Source organism: Syngnathoides biaculeatus, chromosome 12 (genome assembly GCF_019802595.1).
Source record: "Syngnathoides biaculeatus isolate LvHL_M chromosome 12, ASM1980259v1, whole genome shotgun sequence".
NCBI lineage: Eukaryota > Metazoa > Chordata > Actinopteri > Syngnathiformes > Syngnathidae > Syngnathoides > Syngnathoides biaculeatus.
The window spans coordinates 22,573,446-22,592,182 of record NC_084651.1 but is presented as its reverse complement, the minus strand read 5'-3'; the positions used below and the strand labels follow the sequence as shown (position 1 = coordinate 22,592,182).

Here is an 18,737-nt window from a genome sequence, read left to right as displayed (position 1 = left end):
AATTACACATTTTGTTTTTAATTCCTGTCAGGGTCACCAATAAGACATTCATTAAACAGGACAAAAAAGGAAGCAAAGACACCAGTTCAAGTCTCGTGAGGAGAGAGCAGAGGAACTGTCTCGTACAATTCACCACTGCCCTCTCTGATTATCCTCTCCTCAGCACCTCTATTTATTTCGTTTTAAGATGCCCCTTATTTACATGGATGTTACAAAAAGGAGACGACAAGCAAAACAGATGGAAACAAGGTGTACATGTTTGTGCATGTGCGTGGGCATGTGTGGAAGATTGCTGAATACATGTGTGGTCATCATTTCTTTAACAGGCAGCAGTTCTAACAGTTCTGATGATAAGATGTTTTTGTTCTTGGTATCTCCTGCTAGGAGGCTGCCACATTATCTACATCAGAGCAAAGTATTTCTTTATTGGAAGCAGATCTATGATAATTATGATCACAATTATTCCTACATTTCCCCCCCCTGTTTATCCTACATTTGCTACCACATTTTCTAGAGCAGAGCAAAGCATTCTTCATTGCAGGCAGACCAGTAACTGAATTGGATCAGAGCAAAGCATTTCTTCATTGCAGTCAGAAGCAGTTACTTAATACTATTTCCAATTATTTCTACATTATCCTCGTGTTTATCCTACTTTTTCTCAAATCCTTAATTCATCTAATAGATCACCTTTTCAGCTTACACTCGGAGGAAAATTATATCTTTTGGATCAGAGAACAGGTCTTGAAGAGAAGTCATAACGTCATCATCGTGGTCAACAATATCACTGTCATTACTCTCCTATGCCAATAGTGGATACATTTCTGCCAATTTTGAATTTGTCGGGGCAATAGCAGTGGTTATAAGTTGGTTAAGTGATGCCTTTATGCAGGGAATACAACAACATTCACACAATTGTGAATAGTTGATTCTGTCAACGTTTTTATTCAGAGTTATCCATAACAAGATTGATTCCCATCCTGCAGCAATCTCGTTAACTGACTTATACTCATCTGGTATGCCGTTGGGATGCCATTTGCATCAATGTATGTCAGATCTCCATCTTTCCAAGAGGACCTTCGCCTTCGGGAGAACCCAAGGGGAGGTCCAAAGATGGATGCGGCCAATTGTATATCCTCTGCTTTTGATGGAAACACAGTCACAGATAAGAGCAGTGATACCAGTGTACACGTTCCTGCTGCATTTATCAGTGTGTCATACAACTTTCGACCAACACACCACCACAACAAATCGCTGCATGAGAGCAGTGGAGCAGTTTGCAGATGGATATCATGACACCATATTTTGTTGAGACTTCCCACCTTAAAATCCATCCCTGTAAAGCTAACACAGGAGAAATTATCCAATGCAACATGAGTAGAAAATATCAGTTTATCATTTACTGCCTTAGTTGTTGGATAAACACTTTTCCATTTCTGAGAAGTGGTGTTAGGAGGTATTTTAGTCATTACCTCCAGGGTACATTGTGTTGGGATTTCTGTTGGAATTACACGCATTAGTGGCCCAGGGCCCATCCATGTGCTGTAACTATAGTTTACCTTGTTAGCTGGATTCTTCATTAATAACAACCAGTTTTGTTTCCTATTTGTAAAAATGATAATCATAATAATGAAAAAATGTTCCTCAGGCTTTTTCGGTTAAAATACTCCCTCCATAGTATACGTACTCTTTTGTATGGCATTTGGGTTTAAGGTAGCATTAAATTGGCAAATGATGAGAAGAAAGTGGAGTTTTTCATTTAGCATAAGCTCAAGGACTGAATGCCCAGCAATTAGACTCTGCCAAGGAATTGAAAAAGTGCTGAACTGATTCACTGGGAGGCACACATGGAGTCCTCCTCCCATGCCTCATGCCTCCTGCATAGTTGTTTACCAAAGTTATTTGAAATGAGGTTGCGCCTCTTTATCTTATGTGTGGTAGGCATAGTTGACTGAGTATAATTATTGGTTCTGTTGTTATGTATTTTTGTCATCTTTACAGGTGTCCAAAAGTAGCATATGACCAAAAATATCATTACGGCTGTCAATGTTGCAGCCCAACATGCTATCATATTATTTAGCCATTTTGAAGTCATGTCGACCAAGTCACCCCTAAATGAGTCAAGTGTCTTTTAAATCTTCACCAGCCTTCAGGTATTTTCAGTTACTATAAATCTGCACCCACCGTATGGTGGTCTTTGCTCACCTTTCCCCTTGGATGACTCAGCTGAGATGACCTTTTACAGTGTGTAAGGTGTATCCACGTGTTTCTTTCTGCTATTTTGTCCATGTCATTCAGCTCTTGCTCAGTCTATGCCAGTGTTCGGATAAAACTGCATGTCGAGTAGATGTTAATTCATAAACAGAAATAGGATGAATAAACAAATGGCAGTAATAAGGTTATTAAAGCACAGTAACTTGTTACATTTTTTTTTTTTTTTTTTTGATGGTGTAGTGCAGGGATGTTGAACTCATTTCTCTTGAGGGCCACGTTGTAGTTCGGGTTTCCTTCTGAGGGAGATTTCAAGTGAAGGCAGCGTGAGATCGATTCCCGCTCAGTGATGGTGTCGACATCTGCACTGCGACTGGCTGGCGACCAGTTCGGGGTGTAATCTGCCGCTGCCCGATGTTAGCTGGGATTGGCTCCAGCTCTCTCTCCGAATAAATGAAGAAGGGTTGCATCAGGAAAGGCATACGGCGTAAAAAAAATAAAAAAGACAGTTACTGCCGCACCACCATGACAATGGCACAAAAATGGCTTTACACATCAATGCTGATAAAATTCCCAATTTGTTTCTAGTCCTATCAAATTGATGCATGTGAAATTTCCTAGTGACACGCCATTAGAAAACAGTTTTTTTGTTTTTCAAGAGATGTTATTGGATACACAGAATCCCCCAACTTTTTTATTTTTTTTTTTTTTGCATTCGTTATCAATTCATAGCATTGGTATTATCTGTGGATCTGTGCAAACAACACAATCTTTTGGACACATTTTTTTTTGTATGTACTTAACCAATTTGTTTTGTTTTTATTTTATTTTATCTATTTTTTTTTTTGGGTGGGACCTTGAGTGGTTCCCACAAGTACCACTCGAACAGAAAAATGAAAATAATGGGTAGCGTTTTCATCCAACAGCCAACAGTAACATTTAACTGTTTAGTTGCCAGTATGACAGCAGTCTCCCTCCCGTGTGTAACCGGACTACAGCGACCTTGGCAGTGGGAATGAGAACGGCTATCTTACAAGTGGCCAATAAAAACAAATTAGTTTTGTTCGTGTTAACAATGGTTTCAAAAGCAATAACTTTCCTACAATCAACAAATGAATTCAAGTGCACCTTTTTGCAATTTTTTAAGATGTTTGGGGTTCTTAATAACTCCTGAAAGGGACCCACTTGTGTATTTTTTTTTTGTTTTTTTTTCCTTCATCATTCGTCTATCTCTCATTGTGTGGAAATTATTTGTAGTCATTTGTATGGTCTCCCAAACATGTTTTGAATGGAATGAGACCCTTACGTGCTTGTAATCTATGTGTAGTTAGACTAAATCTATCATTGTGTCCAAATTGCCCCTACGTGTGATTGTGAGTGCGGCTGTTTGTCTCCATGTGACCTGCAATTGGCTGGCAACCAGGTCAGGGTGTACCTTGCCTCCTGCTCAGACAGCTGGGATAGGCTCCAGCCCTCCCCGCGACCCTTGTGAGGATAAGCAGCTAAGAACATGGATGGAGGGATGAATGGATGTGTAGCTTGAGGAAACTGACCACGTTTTGGATGCACATTCCCTTGTGGATTATGTCGCACACAGATCAAACAAGCCCAACAAAAAAAAATGTTTGCATACAAGTTAAATCCACGGATCATGTAATGCCTGTGTACCAGGGCTACCATTCCGCCTGTTGAGACCTGAGACTTCCCATGGCTCAAGATTGCCGCCCACTTAAATGTTTTTGGTAGAATTTTTTTGTATCTGTGCTGACATAATTCCCATTTTGTAATGTAGTACCTTATTTTTTCCACATTTTTAGTTCTGCTGGTAAGCTTTGTCATTGCATTTTGTTTAACACATCATCTCAAAGTATGTCTTCATTTGTTCTATGGTCAGCTAATCCCATAAAGGTTTTGGCTGCTGCTTCTTTTTTATCTGTAAATCCATTTCCTAATGATTCTTTGTCTGTTTTTTATGTATGTACTGTACATTTACATATGGCTATTTCTTTTGGTAATTGAACTGCTATGAGCACATTTTGTAGTAGCTCTGCATGTGTCACTGTGTTCCATGTAGTTGTCGCTATTCCTCCATTTTTCCAGTATTGTCTGTGTAGATTGTGATACCACCGTGAATACAGCAACATCTGGTCTCAGATTGTTTAAGACTGTCCAATAAGATATTGTCTGTACAGTTCAGTCGTCCCAATCCAAATCTGGTTCTTTTTCTGTTGAATCAGGAACATTTCGTACTACCAAAAAAATTGTCCCAAACTCTTCCACTCCCGTTGTAATGACGTGTGTGGTGGTGTCCATTCCTTGTGTAGTGCATTTAGTTTGTCAGTCAGTCTTGTTCCTGCCACCACAACTGATATACCAACTGAGTACACATAATCATCATTTTGTCTGCTGTGGGCTGTTATAGGTTTACAGTATCTTATACTACATAGTCACATGCAATGAGTCACTTCCTACGTCATTTTGTGGTTGTTCAATCACGTCTTGAGCTGTTTGCAGGAAGAAATCTCCTGTTCTTGTGGGAGGTTTGTTTGGAATATCTAAGGTGTAATAATAGAGTGCTGGATTCCTATTTTGTAAGATAATTAACTGTCCTCCCAGTAATTCCTTTTTTTCTTTTTACTTCTATTTTTCTTGTCAGAGAGGGAATTGAGCCCAGTCCTAGTTTCAGCAAGCCATCTCTTCCCAACAAACATACGGGGCAAAGTTGCATTTTGGGAGCATTAGTTGTGACATTTTTGATGGAGAGATGGCTGCTCTCTTCCTCATCTCCATAAATTTCTCCGTCCTGTGTCAGAAAGGTGTCAACTTTCTTTTTCTTATTTTGTAGCACTCTTTCTGTGTGTAATGCTTGGTTAATGTAATGTTACAGGCTGCCAGTCGGTTTGTCAACCCAATGTTTTTCAATTCATTGTTTTGTAGGATTATTTGAATTCGCATGAAGAGCATTTTTTAATTGCCCTTGATACACACTCCCTGGAGTGTGATCTTCAGGAATGCCACTGTTAACAGGGTGACAATTACGTTCTTTTTGAGGTAATTCTCAAGCTTCTACCACAAGTGGCGGAGAATTCTTACCTCTGCATCCTCAAACAGTTGTCACTCAATTTCCTGTTCAAATGAGGTAGCGAACCTCCGCTCACACTTTTACACATTCACACGTTTCACAGATCTCACGTACAGGACAGACCTTGCCCTTTTCTCAGTTTTATAGACTAATTAGTCTACTCGATAGAGACTAGTATTCTCAAGCTTTGGTTCTGCCGCAGTCACCCAGACACGCATTCACTCATTCCTCATGAGTGTAGGAGTGTCCTACTCACCAGAGATGCCTTTACTTCCTTCGGGTTCTCTTCAACCCTCAGCCTCCAGATGCAAAGTCAAGGCCCAGTCCCGGAAAGCCTGGACGTCAACTCAGCCCTGGAAACCTCAGGTATCTTGAAATCCGGCTCGAAGGACCAAGTAAATGTCAGGTTCACCAATCAGACATTCATTAAACAGGACAAAAAAGGAAGCATAGACACCAGTTCAAGTCTCGCGAGAAGAGAGGAGAGAAACTGTCTCGTACAATTCACCACTGCCCTCTCTGATTATCCTCTCCTCAGCACCTATATTTATTTAGTTTTAAGATGCCCCTTATTTACATGGATGTTACAAAAAGGAGACGACAAGGAAAACAGTTGGAAACAAGGTCTACATGTTTGTTCATGTGCGTGTGCCTGTGTGGAAGATTGCTGAATACATGTGTGGTCATCATTTCTTTAACAGGCAGCAGTTCTAAGAGTTCTGATGATTAGATGTTTTTGTTCTTGCTATCTCCTGCCAGGAAGCTGCCACGTCATCTAGAGCAGAGCAAAGATTTCTTTATTCAAAGCAGATGTATGATAATTATGATCACAGTTATTCCTACAATTCCCTAACTGATTGGTGTGTGAAACTGTTTAGCCTCCTCACTCTTTCCTATCGTCCATGTGTGGATTTTGGACCAATGCTTTAAGGATGAGGAAATAGACATTAGCTTGGAGGGTATTTGGTCATTCCATTATTCTGTTTTGTGTTCTCCATTCTGTGTATTCATCCCTTGCCATATAATGCTCTATGTTTTGCGATCTCATTGTATTGCCCATTTTTAAATTTAACATACCTCATTTCGTATTCCAGATTTTTCCCATGGGATTTTGCTGTGATCATTTTTTATCACAGACTAATGTTATTGCAGGGTTATGGAGCAACTAGGCAGAAGGAAAGAGTGCATAAAAGAATGTATTTCCAAAGTTTGACATTCCTTTCCATTTAAAAAAAGATGAAGCTGATTTGGAACTGAAAAGCAGAACTAACTAACCCTATCCATGTCTACAGTAAACATGATCTTATATTTAATAGCCTACAACCCTCAACACTTTCAATTGCTTTAGTGAACAAGACGAGCCAAATATTGTACGCAAATAAGAGCACTGTTATTTTGCCACACAGGTTCCCCACTACTACTGTATAGAACATGAGGATGGCAACCCCAATTGGACAAAACAATACCTACACATCAGATGCATATTTTTATTGGTATGATGCATAAATGGTTTGCTGATTTCTCTGAGTTCTGGAATGTAACCCATGTGATGAACAAGGTGCTCCTTTTTATTTGTTTTAAATGAAATCATTTGTTTTGTTTAGGCTACTGCCCAAAAGCTACAAATGCAAGGTGTGCAGCTCAACAGTCCTGCAGTCCTCCCACAGGATGTAGATGTGTCTGAAGATGATCCACATTGGATTATTTACAGGTAAAAGGTTTGGTTAAAAAATTAAAACACATGGTGCCCAATATAACATAGAGTTGTGTCCCATATGCTCGCAGTTTGAGCACTGTGGAGTCACCTATTTGCAGATTTTTTTTCATACAAGCATTTCCCATACTGCTTATCCCCACAAGGGTTATGGGCCTGTCCAAAGCGACAACCCGAAAGAAAAAAATGCATATTGGCAAGATTTCCCATCTTATTCAAGAATTTTCCATCCATCCGTTTTGTACCACTTCTCCGAGTCAGGTTGCGGGAGAAGTAGCTTCAGTTGGGATACCCAGACTTCCAATTCCCCAGCCACTTCTTCCAGTTCTTCTGGAGGGTTCCCAAGGTGTTCCCAGGCCAGCTGAGAGACATAGTCTCTCCAGCGTGTCCTGGGTCGTCCCCGGGGTCTCTTTCTGGTTGGACATGCCCGGAACACCTCACCAGGGAGGCGTCTGGGAGGCCTCCGGATCAGATATCCTAGCCACCTCAATGCAATCCTCTGAATGCAAGGAGCGATGGTTCGACACTGAGCCCCTCCCAGGTGACTGAGCTTCTCACCCTATCTCTAAGGGAGAGTCCGGACACCCTGTGGAGGAAGCTAATTTTGGCCGCTTGTATCCGGGATCTTGTTCTTTTAGTCACGACCCACAACTCGTGCCCACTGGTTAGGGTAGGAACGTAGATCAACGGGTAAATTGAGAGCTTGAGAGAAAATGGATGGATGGATAGTCGTTAACATATCTCATTCTCAGTCAGGAGGAGGAGAACAATTAAGAAATGGAGGAATTGATGGCATTCGGTGTGATTCAATTTGAGATCTGCACCAAAAATCCAATTTAGGATTATACATCCATCCATCCATTTTCTTAGCCACTTATCTTTACAAGGGTCGCGGAGAGTGCTGGAGCCTATCCCAGCTGTCAACGGGCAGGAGGTGGGATATACCCTGAACTGGTTGCCAGCCAATCGCAGGGCACATAGAGACAAAAAGCCGCACTCACAATCACACATAGGGGCAATTTAGAGTGTCCAATTAATGTTGCATGTTTTTGGGATGTGGGAGGAAACTGGAGTACCCGTAGAAAACCAACGCGGGCACGGGGGGAACATGCAAACTTCACACAGGTGGGTCTGGGATTGAACCTGGGACTTTAGAACTGTGAGGCCAACGCTCAACAATCTGATCCACTGTGCCCCCCAATTTAGGATTATTTATGTGTTAAACATGGATTTACTATAGATTATATTTGTTCTATTTAGGTAATGTAAGAATTGTGTGCCCCAGACGGGATAAACATTGCGTCACTTACCAGACAACAGAGATGAACGAACCAACTTGTCACACCATTATAACTACTCTACATAATACTACTTTGTTCATCCTAAAATAGATGTACCGTAATTTCCAGACTATAAACTGTGACTTTTGTCACACTCTTTCATCCCTGTGGTTTATGCAATAATGCGGCTAATTTATGCATTTTTCACCAGGGGCGCCTGTGCAGAAAAGGTAAGAGTGAGACAGGTGGAAAATATGTGTCGAGGAAGACCCAAGTTTAATGTAACTTTGCGCTTTGTGCATGAATAAAATTAGCATGAACAGACCCTCATCATGGAAAATGCAAGAAGAAATGCATTTGACGCAGCTTTCAAGTTAAAAGCAATCGAGCTGGCCGATAAAGAAGGAAACAGAGCTGCTGCACGTAAACTTGGTATAATTGAATCGATGGGAAGACGTCAGAAACGGCAGTGGGAAGAAATTGAGCAATGTAAAAATATTAAAAAAGCTTTCAGATGTAATAAAAGCACGTGATTCAGGAGCCTGATTCGTGTTGCTGCTGTGTTACTGCCGCGTTTCAGTGACTTTTACCGGTAGGTTTTTTTTACCCAGCCATGTTAGTGCTGTGTTACTACCGTATTGCTGCTATGTTACTGCCGCGTCACAGGCACTGTTTGGAAAGAAAAGCTAAGGTATATTATTAATACTTAAAACTCTTTCTCTGTCCCGTCTTTCTCTGTAAATGTCTCATGTTTCAATGTGGGCACATGAGGATTATAGAGAGGTGCGGCTTATGTATGTACAAAATGGTTTTTCCTTTAAAAATGTACTGGGTGAGGCTAATAATCGGGTGCGGCATATAGACCAGAAATCACAGTAAATATATTTTGAAATGTTATGTTATTATTGCCATCCATTCATTCTCTACTGCTTATCCTCACTATTGGGTCAAGGTTGTGCTCGTGCGTACCTCAACTGACTTTGGGCAAGGTTGGGGGAGGAGGGGAGGCGATTGCCTTAACTGGTCTTTAGCCAATCACATAGCACATACTGTATAAAGTAACAACCACTCACACCTACAGACAATTTAGAATTTTCAAGCAATCTACCGTGCATGTTTTTTAAATTGAAAGGAAACCTGAGTATCCAGAGAAAATCCATGCTAGAACAGGAAAACCCCACACATGAAAGCCGGAGCCCAGATTTGAACCCTCAGCCTCAGAACAGTGAGGCAGATGTACTAACCAGTTATCGACCATGCTTTTTCAATTGCATTTCAGTTAAATATTATTATTCAAGGTAATGTGTCGACCACTCCAAGTGGTGGGCACCCTCTATTGATCAGCTGCCACTTGTTAATGGCATCTGTCCGATATTGACCACCCTAAACATGATCTATCCCATTCAATTGTGTAACAACAGCATGTCTACTGCTGATGACATTTCAAAATATTAAACAATCTTGAATTCTAACTGGCGTTTATAGCATGTTAATAATTTTTCTATTGTTATTCTTCTCTGCCCAACTCCACACAGAGACTGGATCCAGGATCTTTCTGCCTATGCCACGTCAACTTTCCTGCGAGCCGCAGAGCTTGGCACACACATCAGAGAACCCTGGGTTGTGGCAAATTCTGCAATTTACTTGTGGAATTACAACAGGCACTTGCTGATTACTGGACACTACAACTGTCTCATCCCCACCTTCCAAAGCCTGGTAGAGATGTTCCAAAAGACAGAGTGCACTGGGTAGGAATGCGTTGTACATGACTCTCTTAATCTCCTCTGTCCTCTTTGTGAGATTGTAGCTGGATACTATATGTTTTAAGAAAAAGTAGCAGTATTTTAAAAAGTCAATATTTTAACTGCTGCTAATTAAATTCAATATTAAAAGCTGAGTCCTTCAAAGTTTCAGAGAACTATATATACACCACAATGACCACTAAAAATGTCTTATGTGCTGAAGGCAGGTTTTGCCCATGCGGTGTATTTTTAAAAGAATCTTCTCAACTCAGTTTAAACAAAGTGCATGAATAAAAATCAAATATAACATCATTGAACATGACAATTTAAAAAACAAAAAGTCAGTCAGAAAGTTAAAAACTATAAAAACAAATAAGACACAAAAACAAGGCCTTAAGTCTCATGCTGTGTTGAACATCAAGGAACAAACATGGGTTTTAAACTTAATTTTTAAAATAGACAGCATAGGTGCACCTCTAGTATGTATCGGGATGTCATCTAATAGAATGGGACTAGCAACAGGGAAACCCATACACACTTTAAGCTTCTGCTTTGAGCTTATTACCTCCAGGAGCGGCTGGTGAGGTGATATGAAGCACTGAGCAGGAGTGAAGCATTTGGTCCATCCACTTTGTCTTAAACCCCATGTTTTAATGACTTAACCTTCCCAAAATATTTAGTATAGAACATTCATTTTGTCATCTGTAGAAATCATGCTCTGTTGGTGCTCCTGTGTGATGCTGTGGCTCGAGGTTTGTATCAGCATCTAGCTGTACCAGACAACATGGAGCAAAACTCTCCACAAGACAAGGGAAAAGTCAAATCTGACAAGGGGAATGGTGGCCAAGCTACAGTGCTCGAGCCTGATGCCCTTCTTAAGGTCCAGAAAGCTTTTGAGGTATTCCAGTGTTGGCCTGTGAAATGCTGTTTTTTTTGTCACATTTCTTTGTACTCTTTGCGCTCAGTTAAATAATATTAAAGCCCTTGAGATATAATTATTTTGTGAGGATGATTTTAAAACAAATACTCAATTTACAGTTCAATTAACAGTAGATTATGCAGTGCATCTGGCTGAATATACCGTACAATATTTTCAAAAGCTTTATTTCTTTCAGTCACACAATACACTATGCTGTATATCTTATAAAAAAATAACTTGTTTTTTTGTCTTTACTCTTAGCTGTGTAACTACGCCCTTTCTATATCCAACTGCAACACCACAGGGGAGACAGTACCCATTGCTGTGCAGAAGCAACTGGTGGCTACATGGGTGCGGATAAAGACCCTCCTACAGCAGCAGACTGGCTGTTCTACAGAGACAGATGAAAAGGTAGCATTCACTCTGTTGGTACAGAATAGTCCAGATTGGTCCGTTTGTTCCAAATCAACAGTTTGTGAAATGTATAACAATGCTGCAATTACTTTGCTTCCAACATCTGCGGCAGCTCCTATTCAGGATACCTTGGACAAAACAAGATTATCATGAGACAGCGCAAGGGAATAGGATGAGCTAACGTAACAGGCCATGATTGCGTTAGATACCTGGACAAATTTGAAACTGTTAAAGACTGTCACCGCAATCATGGTGCAGATGTATTGAACAAAGTACAACAGGGTAAATGCAACAAAATGTACAAGCACATAATGAGGCTTATAAATACTTAGAGATGGTCCGTGGTGGGATTTCAAGCGTATGTATTTACCTGCCTTTCCATTGTCCTGTATAAGTTTTGTCACGTTCTGGTGCATTGTGTTCTGTTTTGCCACATTTCATCTCGGCTTTCATAGCAAACCAGGGTCTACGGTAGCTGTTTGATCATGTTTAATCACGGTGTGTCCTTATGTGTTTATGACCCATGACATGGTGCACGCAGTCTGGGAGGATTTGTTGTATATCACTTGTCAAATTCCAACTCTTCTAAAATTAATCCCTGAAGTAGGTTTTCCTAAGAATGAGGGGCATGAGTTGAGAACTGGTTCCAGTTACCGATTCCTTGAATTTTTGTAAATTTCCAAAAAGTTTTTTTTTTTTTTTTTTTCAATTTTGGAAAGCAAGAATGACAATCGTGCATATCATTTACACAACGTGTGAACTATTTAACAATCAAAAGATGTTTGGCCTGCAAGTGGTATTCATAGGTTATGCCACTCTAACCATTCCGAGTCAAGGTCCCAGATTTCCACAAACACAGTAGTAATTTAACTGAAAGTCAAGGATTCTGGGATAGCTAGAAACTATGATATATTGCTACATTTAATTGAAAAACCGCGAAGTAGTGGGGATGTGTGTTTATATAGGTACCAGACAGTGTAAAATATGTTAAAACTATTTGTACCTTGCATATTCGAAACTAAAAAAAGTACTTAGTTAAATCTTTATCTATAGAACCTTATAAATATAATATACACACTATTACAATTTTTTTTAAGTTTTGAAATTTGGCAAACCAGTCTTTGCTGGCGGGAAAGCCAAGTCCTCCAGGGGGAGAATCACTCCTTCCAGTGCTAGTTCTGGCTTGAGGTTCGTCGGCACTTTCTTCACCCTCTTCATTGTTGTTATTGAGCAGTATTTGTTCATAGAGGGCTTTCGCTTTGATCCTGATCATGTTTGTGTCGAAACTCACTGCTTTCTTTCGACAATCTTCAATTCATAGAGCTGGCGCGGCTTCCATACGTACAAGCCTCTCATTCGGCGGAGTCACCACACATTTCACTTCCTTGTTGAAGATTAACAATGCGGTTTTACGGATGTTTACCTCATCTTTTTTTATGTAATGAACCATGGATTCCTCCACGCCATCATGGCGCGCGACGGAAGCGTAACTTCTGCAATCTTTGGTCATATTCAGCAGTTTAACTTTTGTCATCATCTTCCTCCTCCGCTAGTATCGTACTGTTGAATTATCGAACTGTGTCGGAATGGTGGACAATGAACAGCAGGAATTGAGTAAGAGTTGCTGGTTTGCATTTGATGATCAGCTCCCGAAATACTAAATTCAAACATGCTCTGATTGGTCCATGTTGCAGTGGGGTTGACATCACCCAGGGATGATCCTGCCACTGTATGTGCTGCAATGTACAGCATGTCGTTGCGTCGGGGATGTTACAGGACTGTACTAATGTATGCTGTTGTTTTTCTTTCTTTTATTTTTTTATTTTTTTGCTTAACAGGTCCTTGGCGTCTTGCTGGGGATGCCTCATCATACCCGATCAATGCGGCTTCCCCCTACTGTACTTTACTAATGAACGCTTGCTGGGGATGCCACATTGTACCCCATCAATGTGGCTTCCTGCTACAGTACTGCACTAATGTATGTTTTTTTTTTTTTTTTTTGCTTCATTGGTCCATGTCGTTGCGCCGGAGATGGCGCATTAGTATGTAGCGATCCGGGTTTTTTTTTTGGGCTCAGAAATCTGCGATGCACTGAATCCACGATAGGTGTAAGTTGTACTGCCATCATAATATACTGTAGTTTCAGTTTCTATTCTTCCTTTCACTGTATAAGCCATGTAAATGAGGGGAAATCTGTCTTGTTTACTAGTGATATATCATAGCCTATAGCTATCCCGGAATCCTTGATTTTTTAAGTTTCTAATCTCACTTTCACATTATAAACCAAGTAGAGTAGAGAAATCTGTTTTGTTAAACTAGTTATATGTTGTCATTTGTTATATACCTAAAGCCATATCAGGTATATAAGCCATGGCGAATTGGTGAAGATTGTGTTGTTCAAGCTGTTCCATAGTGAATAGTTGGCTCAGAATGTCACACAGAAAGAGTTACAGCAAAGTTGAGAGGAACGAGAACATTTGGGAAAAAAATGTCATTTACTTCAAGAAATCCACAATGGTGAGAGGGCCATTCCCAGTTTTGCAAACACCATTAATGGACAGAACAAGAATGCCACTAAAGACAGACAGACATAATTGGCGACGTGAAACACATGGCACCAGGGATCAAAGGCCAGAAAGATAGGCTGAAGAAAATTTCCAAGGAGGTGAAGCTGTTGTGGATTGAACAATTGAACTTTCCAATAATCTTTGATCAAGCAGTCAGTGCAAAGTTGGAGAAAGTTGTGCAAGTTTTTCATGAATGCACCTGACGTGCAAATTATGGACGTTCAGATGAGGTTTTCGATGTCACAAAATAGGTTTGGGAATAGCTGAATGCTAAGGACAAAACTGTACAGGATACAAGAAAGTTATCCCCTGAATAAGTGGCCTACTCCACTAGAAAATGTGCTGACATGGATATAATATATCCATCTAAAAGACTGAAAGCGAGCACACCTGTTAGAATGTCAGCCCTTCATTTTACACAGTGTAGGAGACTAACACTGAATCAGAAAGGAGAGAGATAAGCGCTACCAGCCCGATGGTGCTCACTGGTCCACGAGGAGACACCACGACATGCTGGATCTGAATGAGGGAAAGGCCGAAAGCATTACAAATGTCACCTCTAATATGATCAACGAATAAAAGCTTAGGAGTTCAATCAACATTTTTGTAGCTGACTCCACCAGTGTCACTACTGGGAAGCAATTTGGAGTTGCGGTGAGGCTTCAAAGATTGTTCACCAGCAGAGGCCAGTAGGCACCTCAATTCATCAGCTGCCAACACCACGTCCTGGACAGAATCCTATGCTTAGTGATAGACCAGGATCTAGAACCAATACAAACTCCCCAAACAATGAGTATTTTTTTGATTAACAACTACAAAACATTGAAATCCATATTTGTAAATGAAACTGATATTACTCATCGGTCGGACTGGAGAGACGATATGTGGTTTTTCTACCACCTGACAAGAGTTATAGGTGGCAATTTTCTAATTGTGTAAATATCTGGTGGTTGGGGTGCAATTTCTTTCCCTCAAGCAATAATCTTATCTTGAAACTCAGCATGCAATGATCAGTAGCAAGCATTCCTTCATTGCGGAGAGTGACTGTTGGCAGCAGGTGTGTTTGTGTATCACCGGTGAACTGCGCTGCTCCAGGGCCCATTAGGAATCAGTCAGATGCAACGCCATGTTAGTTGAGCCTCACATACCGTCTCTGACGGTCAGAAATGCCATCTTGACATCTTTTTGGGCAGTCTCTTTGCCGATGTCCCTCGACTCCACAGTAGTGGCAAGTGTCATCATCGAAGTCACCACTCTCCCAGTTGGCAGTGTTGTGGCGTCTTCTTTCCCCTCCACATTTCATGCCTTGTCTACCCTGTCCTCAGCTTTGAAATTTTCCTTGAGTGAGTGGAGCCATCATTAGGTGTGCATTCAGCGATGCCTCCACTAAATTATCTTGTTTTTCTTCTTCTCTTTGCATTCTTTGGTCTCAGCGTGTTTGGCATAGCACATAATTTCTTCTAGGTTGTTGTTTGACCAACTGCCAATCATGGTACTAGCCATGATTTTGTTCACTGGGGAACGTAGACCATCCACAAATGCTGCTTTCACGATGGACCCGAAAGGACTCTCCTCGTCGTCAAAACTGGCTGGTTTAGAAAGTCCTGAATGCCTTTCAAAAACGTCCATGAGGGGCTGCAAGTACTCAGGTGCTGGTTCCTCTGCTCCTTGCACGCAGGCAGGCATCCATGACTTGGAAGTGCATCTCTGATGCCTCCCTTATGGCTATCATGCGGACTTCCCGTGGTCCATTTGAGTTCCAAGAGGCAGTGCTCACTTGCAGCTGCTCATAACGCCACTATCTCAGCATTTTTGCCAAAATTCTCCGCTCCAAGATGGAGGAGAAAAGGTTTTGGACCTCAATGCCGATGAGCCTCCATTGTCGTATGCCAGGACAGGTTGACCCGTCTGGGCTGGGGAACTCGATCATTGGCATGCGGAAGTTCGGATCTATCTTTGCCTTCTGTCTGGTAACTTCTGGTGATGGTAGACCCAGGGCACATTTTTCCTGTCCCATGCAGCAGGAGCAAGTTGAACAGGCTGAGAGCAGGAGGGAGCAGCAGCAGGTTGTGTGCAGAGGGGGAGGGAGCATAGCAGTTGGAAGCACTGGTGCTCATGCGGAGTAGGGGGCCACTGGTCATCATTGCCGCTTGGCTGCTCAGGTTGCTGTATGCGGAGGAGTTGACCACTGGTCGTCATTGCCGCTTCTCAGGTTGCTGTTTTAATTGCAGAAGATATGGGGGTACCCAATCACTGGTGTCGTCCAGACGTATTCCACCAGGCAACCGCAGATACAGTGTCACAGTCATCAGATTCTTTGCACTCTTTTACTTTTTTCACTTTTCCCTTATCTAAATTATTTCGACTCTTTTCTCGCTTATTAGCTTCTGTCAACCATATTTCCAGTCATACTGCATTTTTCGCAACTTCTTCGAAATCCTTAATTTTCATTGTTTTGTTGTCCTCTAAAATGATTTCGATCGACGCAGTGGGCATCCCTATCCTTGATTGTGTAGTCCAAAAGAGAGTGCACGTATATGAATAATGGGGTTTTCTGCATTTTGGCCCAAGATGAATAAATGATATGTCACAATAGATTTTGTTTCTGGCATTTCAAAAATGTTTAGACAAGCAGAAAACGTTTGGAATCACATTCCCTCTCATTTTGCCAATGCCTCCAATGACATTTTCACCTGGTTTTCTGACGCTGTATTTAAAGTGCTCGTGACAATAAAAACATGAAAATTAGTATGTTTTTTACCCCCAAAAAAATCAGCCGGAATGGAACTATCCATTTGTTCACAGCATGTCAGAATGTTCCCGGATATATATTTTTAATCTCACGCCATGATAAATCTGTGGAATGTGGGGAGTTAAAGAAGAAGCCATAAGTGACGTATTGGGCAGATAACTTCAGCTGCAGAATTGATTGTATTTACCTATTGTAAAGCGAGAAATTAGGTGTTTTTTCTGTTTTTTTTGTCAAAATGCTGGGTCGTTGTGTTGCTGAATTTTGATCGAATGTTCAGAAGGATGGATTGAGTCATCTCACGTTTCCAAAAGGCCTGATTTGTCGTGAAAAATGGATTGCACAGGTGTGTATAGAGCTAGTAAAAAAAAAAATAGTAAGGGGGGGTGCAGTTTATGACAAATTTTACGTGTGAATTTTGAATAAATCCCCTTTGCCAAACCAGCAAAATATAACAAAGCAGTTGCATTGGGTTTAAGACAATTTAATCACACACAATACAATACAACACAAAACTAACGAAAAAAAAACACAAAATAGAAGTACAAAGACAATTTAGTTGCGTGTAACATGAGCTAACTAGCCAAATGACGTATAGTCACCAAAGTCCTATGAATGTTCCAAATATTTGAATGTTATTTCCAGCGAATGTTCCAAGTAGGGGAATGTTCCATAAATGTCCAAAAGATGAAAGGCAGAAGGCATTGTGGCGTCTGAGTACTTGTGTATTTACCCGAAAGCAGCGGTGGTAGTAAGAAGCTCCGTCGAAAGCAATCCTCGTCCTAAATAGGAACTTTCCAGAAATCCGCGTCCATCGACATAAGAGTCCCCTTCTCTCACAACGTAACAAAAGATCGAGTCCTGACATTGTGCATCTTGTATGAACAATTATGGGCCAGTCATTTAGACTATTTCATTGCATCCCTCGTCCTCCTCGTCGGCCCACACGTCTGTGTCTGTAGGGGAGTCTGGTGTAAGTGGTGAAGTGATGTGCATATCGTCTAAATATGGCTCAAAATGATATGGTAAAATAGCCCCATTCACTTCACTCGTTTCTGAGATGTTTTCTTAAAAAGAGCTTCAGTCTCTGAAGAGGCATCAGAAAAATAAAAAAATCGCTCTCTTTCATCTGCCATTACATTTGGCGCAGCGCGTTTTCAATGCCAAGGGCTCAAGTGCGATGTCATGATGTCACAGACAAATTTGGCCGCCACTGTGATACGCATTGTATCCAGTCAGATTGACGCAACTTTCCGCTTTTATAAACCGCTCTCAGCTCACTTTTCCCGACTGTTATCATCAAAGTGATTGATATTATTTGTACTTTTGATAACGATACCTATTTTAAGCTTTGATTTTTGTGTCACCACCACTTTAAAGATGAAGTATCATCGGAATATGTGGTAGTAGTCATAGGTTTGATAATTTAGATTGACGTAAATTAACACTTCCTTTCACAGCAGTTGAACATTTGGGAGACCAAATCCTTAGTATGCTTGTTTTGTAGATCAGGACATATTCAGTACAGTGGACACCTGCATACTCATGGTTCAGAATCTGTGGACTTATTTGCAGCTTTTATTTTATTCTTTATTTTTTCAAATTTGTGGGGTAATCAACCCTCAAAATCCTTATTGCTTGTTTATCCCTGCTATTCAAGAGTGTTTTTGTCTTAAATGCATTTATAGGGCGTGTTAGTTGGGCATTCTGACCCCGTCTATATCTCTGCAAATAGTAGTGGTCCACTGTATTGCTAACCCTAACCCTAACCCAAGTATGTGTGACCATTTTTGCACATGCAAACCTTTAGTAAATTACTCCCTTTGTTTCCTCCCTGGAGAAGCTTTTCCAGGCTTGATTTTATGTGCTTCTATGGTAATTTGGCCTCTCCTTGTAAGAAATGCACTTAAATCTGTCCAAGTTTGAAAATCAGCATTATTTTACAAACACAATAAAACACAAAGAACTGTCTTGACAGATCAACATTATCTCCATCCATCCATAAATACATCCATGAAATCCATCCTTTTATTTTTAACGCGTATCCTCACTAGGGTCGCCT

The 18,737-nt window shown here is 40.8% G+C and overlaps 1 protein-coding gene across 6 annotated transcripts in view; it reads left to right on the top strand.

Annotated features, from left to right (window-relative positions):
• Nucleotides 1-18,737, top strand: part of LOC133510003 (cilia- and flagella-associated protein 46) — a 100,571-nt gene that overhangs the window by 22,899 nt on the left and 58,935 nt on the right. For 5 of the 6 annotated variants that reach the window (XM_061837641.1, XM_061837639.1, XM_061837638.1 and 2 more), the window contains 5 exons: nucleotides 6,697-6,783; nucleotides 6,895-7,001; nucleotides 9,820-10,032; nucleotides 10,735-10,924; nucleotides 11,207-11,356. In XM_061837641.1, the coding sequence (XP_061693625.1) occupies nucleotides 6,697-6,783; nucleotides 6,895-7,001; nucleotides 9,820-10,032; nucleotides 10,735-10,924; nucleotides 11,207-11,356 (747 nt within the window). The remainder of the gene's footprint in view (nucleotides 1-6,696; nucleotides 6,784-6,894; nucleotides 7,002-9,819; nucleotides 10,033-10,734; nucleotides 10,925-11,206; nucleotides 11,357-18,737) is intronic. The other variant, XM_061837640.1, reaches the window with a different exon arrangement.